Source organism: Vigna angularis, chromosome 1 (genome assembly GCF_016808095.1).
Source record: "Vigna angularis cultivar LongXiaoDou No.4 chromosome 1, ASM1680809v1, whole genome shotgun sequence".
In the NCBI taxonomy this organism is placed as follows: domain Eukaryota; kingdom Viridiplantae; phylum Streptophyta; class Magnoliopsida; order Fabales; family Fabaceae; genus Vigna; species Vigna angularis.
Window position 1 is genome coordinate 54,632,728 of NC_068970.1, and position 3,358 is coordinate 54,636,085.

The 3,358-nt window shown below is 54.4% G+C and overlaps 1 protein-coding gene across 1 annotated transcript; it reads right to left on the bottom strand.

The window, feature by feature from the left end:
* Nucleotides 1-1,966: 1,966 nt before the first annotated feature.
* LOC108326057 (uncharacterized) lies at nt 1,967-2,860 on the bottom strand. Its single transcript, XM_017559307.1, has one exon. It carries the CDS (start codon nt 2,858-2,860, stop codon nt 1,967-1,969), a length of 894 nt encoding a protein of 297 aa, XP_017414796.1.
* Between the last annotated feature and the right edge of the window lie 498 nt (nt 2,861-3,358).

Sequence of the window (3,358 nt, forward strand, 5' to 3'; positions counted from 1 at the left end):
ACGTCTTTGACGGCGTCCTGGTCGATCTCAATGCCCCGGCTAATGAACAAGAGACGGCCCCCAAGGAACCCTCAGAGCAAAGGCCCGGCAAGGAGGCTGCCGAGGACGCGGATGACGGGGAGGACGGCGAGTGATCGCCTTGGTTTTTGCTTTTAGGCTAGGATTTCCAATTTCATTTTGTATCTGTTGGCCGTTCGGCCTTTTTGCCTGTTAAAAGGGCTTGTAAAAATTTACCTTAATACAATGGGCGTTCGTTTCTCTTTCGCTTTAGCTTGCTTTCAATTTTGACGTTTCGACCGGCCAAGTTGGCAGGAGCGGACTCCGTTCACCAACTTGGGCTTTGTTGGCCAAGTCGGCAGGAGCGGACTCCGTTCACCAACTTGGGCTTCGCTCCTTCGGACGGCAGTGGTTCTCCGGAAAGAACTCGCCGTTCACCGTCCGGCCAAGTTGACAGGAGTGGACTCCGTTCACCAACTTGGGCTTTGTTGGCCAAGTTGGCAGGAGCGGACTCCGTTCACCAACTTGGACTTCACTTCTTCGGACGGCAGTGGTTATTCTGAAGGAACTCGCCGTTCACCGTCCGGCCAAGTTGACAGGAGCGGACTCCGTTCACCAACTTGGGCTTTGCTGGCCAAGTTGGCAGGAGCGGACTCCGTTCACCAACTTGGACTTTGCTGGCCAAGTTGACAGGAGCGGACTCCGTTCACCAACTTGGACTTCACTCCTTCGGACGGCAGTGGTTATTCTGAAGGAACTCGCTGTTTACCGTCCGGCCAAGTTGACAGGAGCGGACTCCGTTCACCAACTTGGGCTTCGCTCCTACGGACGCACCGTCCGGCCAAGTCGGCAGGAGCGGACTCCGTTCACCGACTTGGGCTTCGCTCCTTCGGACGGCAGTGGTTCTCCGGAAAGAACTCGCCGTTCACCGTCCGGCCAAGTTGGCAGGAGCGGACTCCGTTCACTAACTTGGGCTTTGCTGGCCAAGGTGGCAGGAGCGGACTCCGTTCACCAACTTGGACTTCACTCCTTCGGACGGCAGTGGTTATTCTGAAGGAACTCGCTGTTCACCGTCCGGCCAAGTTGACAGGAGCGGACTCCGTTCACCAACTTGGGCTTCGCTCCTACGAACGCACCGTCCGGCCAAGTCGGCAGGAGCGGACTCCGTTCACCAACTTGGGCTTCGCTCCTTCGGACGGCAGTGGTTCTCCGGAAAGAACTCGCCGTTCACCGTCCGGCCAAGTCGGCAGGAGCGGACTCCGTTCACCAACTTGGGCTTTGCTGGCCAAGTTGGCAGGAGCGGACTCCGTTCACCAACTTGGACTTCACTCCTTCGGACGGCAGTGGTTATTCTGAAGGAACTCACCGTTCTCCGTCCGGCCAAGTTGACAGGAGCGGACTCCGTTCACCAACTTGGGCTTCGCTCCTACGGACGCACCGTCCGGCCAAGTCGGCAGGAGCGGACTCCGTTCACCAACTTGGGCTTCGCTCCTTCGGACGGCAGTGGTTCTCTGGAAAGAACTCGCCGTTCACCGTCCGGCCAAGTCGGCAGGAGCGGACTCCGTTCACCAACTTGGGCTTTGCCGGCCAAGTTGGCAGGAGCGGACTCCGTTCACCAACTTGGGCTTCGCTCCGGTGATCGTTTGAGGCCAATTTTTTTGGGGGAAAGAATCACCTGCCATTGCATTAATCATGGAAATCAAACATTTACAATTGTACTTTAACTAAAATAAAACTTTTAAATGCATGGCGTTCCAGGTGTTGTTAACCGGACGTCGGTCCTTGTTCTGCAGACGATGAGCTCCATTTCCCAATGATTCAATCACCCGGTATGGGCCTTCTCATTTGGCCGTAATTTTGCCGTGGGTTGCCGTCCGACACGCTTCCATGGAATTGGAATTGTGCTTCCTTTCCACGAGGCGTTTACATGCTTCTGCCCTTAAGGCCGCCCGGTTTTAATCCGGCGGACCTAGCCTTTATGGTCTCGGTTCTCTTTTTTGTAAGAGAGCTTCATCTCTTCAACCCTTATCTCGTCCGCCGCCCTTTCTCGCAGCTCCTCCATGGTCTTAGGGGCTCTTCGGCACACACTATCCTTGAAGGGCCCCGGTTTAAGGGCGGGCAGAATGTAATGCAGCGAGAGTTCCGGGCTTAGATTTTTAACCCTTCGGACGGTCTTTTGATACCGGTCCATAAATGCCCTTAACGTCTCTTCCTTTCCCTGCTTTAGGGTGACCAGTTCGAATATGGTCAAGTCTTGTGTGCTATTAGCGGCGAATTGTCGGTTGAAGAGGCGCTGTAGACTAGCAAAGTTCTCAATGGAATTCGGAGGGAGGGAGTTGAACCATTCCAGAGCCTCTCCTTCCAATGACAGCGAGAACGCCCGGCACCAAATTGCATCGTTGCCCGTTCGGAATGCCATGGTATTGGAGAATGTTTTGATGTGAGCTTCGGGGTCCGTTGTCCCGTCGTATAATTTGAATTGAGGCGGGACAAATTGCTCGGATATCCGTACATCCATAATGGCTTGGACGAACGGTAGCAGGAGGGTAGACGTAGGTTCCGGTTTGACCACCATCCTCCTCTCCTTGGCAGTGTTTTCCGCGTGTATGGATTTCGCTTTGCTTCCATCCTCTTCGGATTCTGCCTGCATGGTCTTATCCCGGCCGTTCTTATCCCCCGCCTCGTCCATGACCGATTTTCCCTTGCCTCGCTCTCTTCCTTCCATCCGATCTGCCACCTCTCGAGCGATACGTGCCGCGCATTCAGATTGGACGGCCACGAGTTCGGCCTCATGGCGCTGCTGCATCTCCTCCATCTTCTGTTGCAACACTCCGATCATCTCTGCTGGGTCGTCCAAACTCATGTTTCTCGTGGTCACCATTGGGTGTTGAAAATAACTCGGCCCCACGGTGGGCGCCAAATGTTTCGGGTATTTTGGGGCTGAGTTACTGACCTTGCGCGATCTCCTTTCTTCTGCCGTCCGACCACTCAATTCCTGGCTCCAGTCGCTCGACCGCCTGGATGGGGAGCCGTGCTGTGCTCTCCTTACTTCTGCCGTCCGGCCTCTTCGAATCCTAGCTCCAGTCGTCCGACCGCCCAGAGGGGGAACCTGCCAGAGGTTCTCCTATGCCTAAGTCAGTATGTGAGCAGAGGCGATTTTTAGTAGAACAGCAGTAAATGTGCAGTTCAATCAAATGTCCGTTATGCCTTACCTTTCACCTTTATTTATAGCTTTTCGCCATGGGCCTGAGACTAGTGAAAGGTGAATCACAGCCCAAGTTGGCCCAATAGCTCTATTTTGCTAATTATTCTGATATGCGATCTTACTTTTTGGGTGCTTACCGAAATGGCCGACCGTTCT

What these genes read in the sequence shown, in the direction of transcription:
- LOC108326057 (XM_017559307.1), bottom strand. Translation starts at nt 2,860, where the DNA reads ATGAGTTTGGACGACCCAGCAGAGATGATCGGAGTGTTGCAACAGAAG.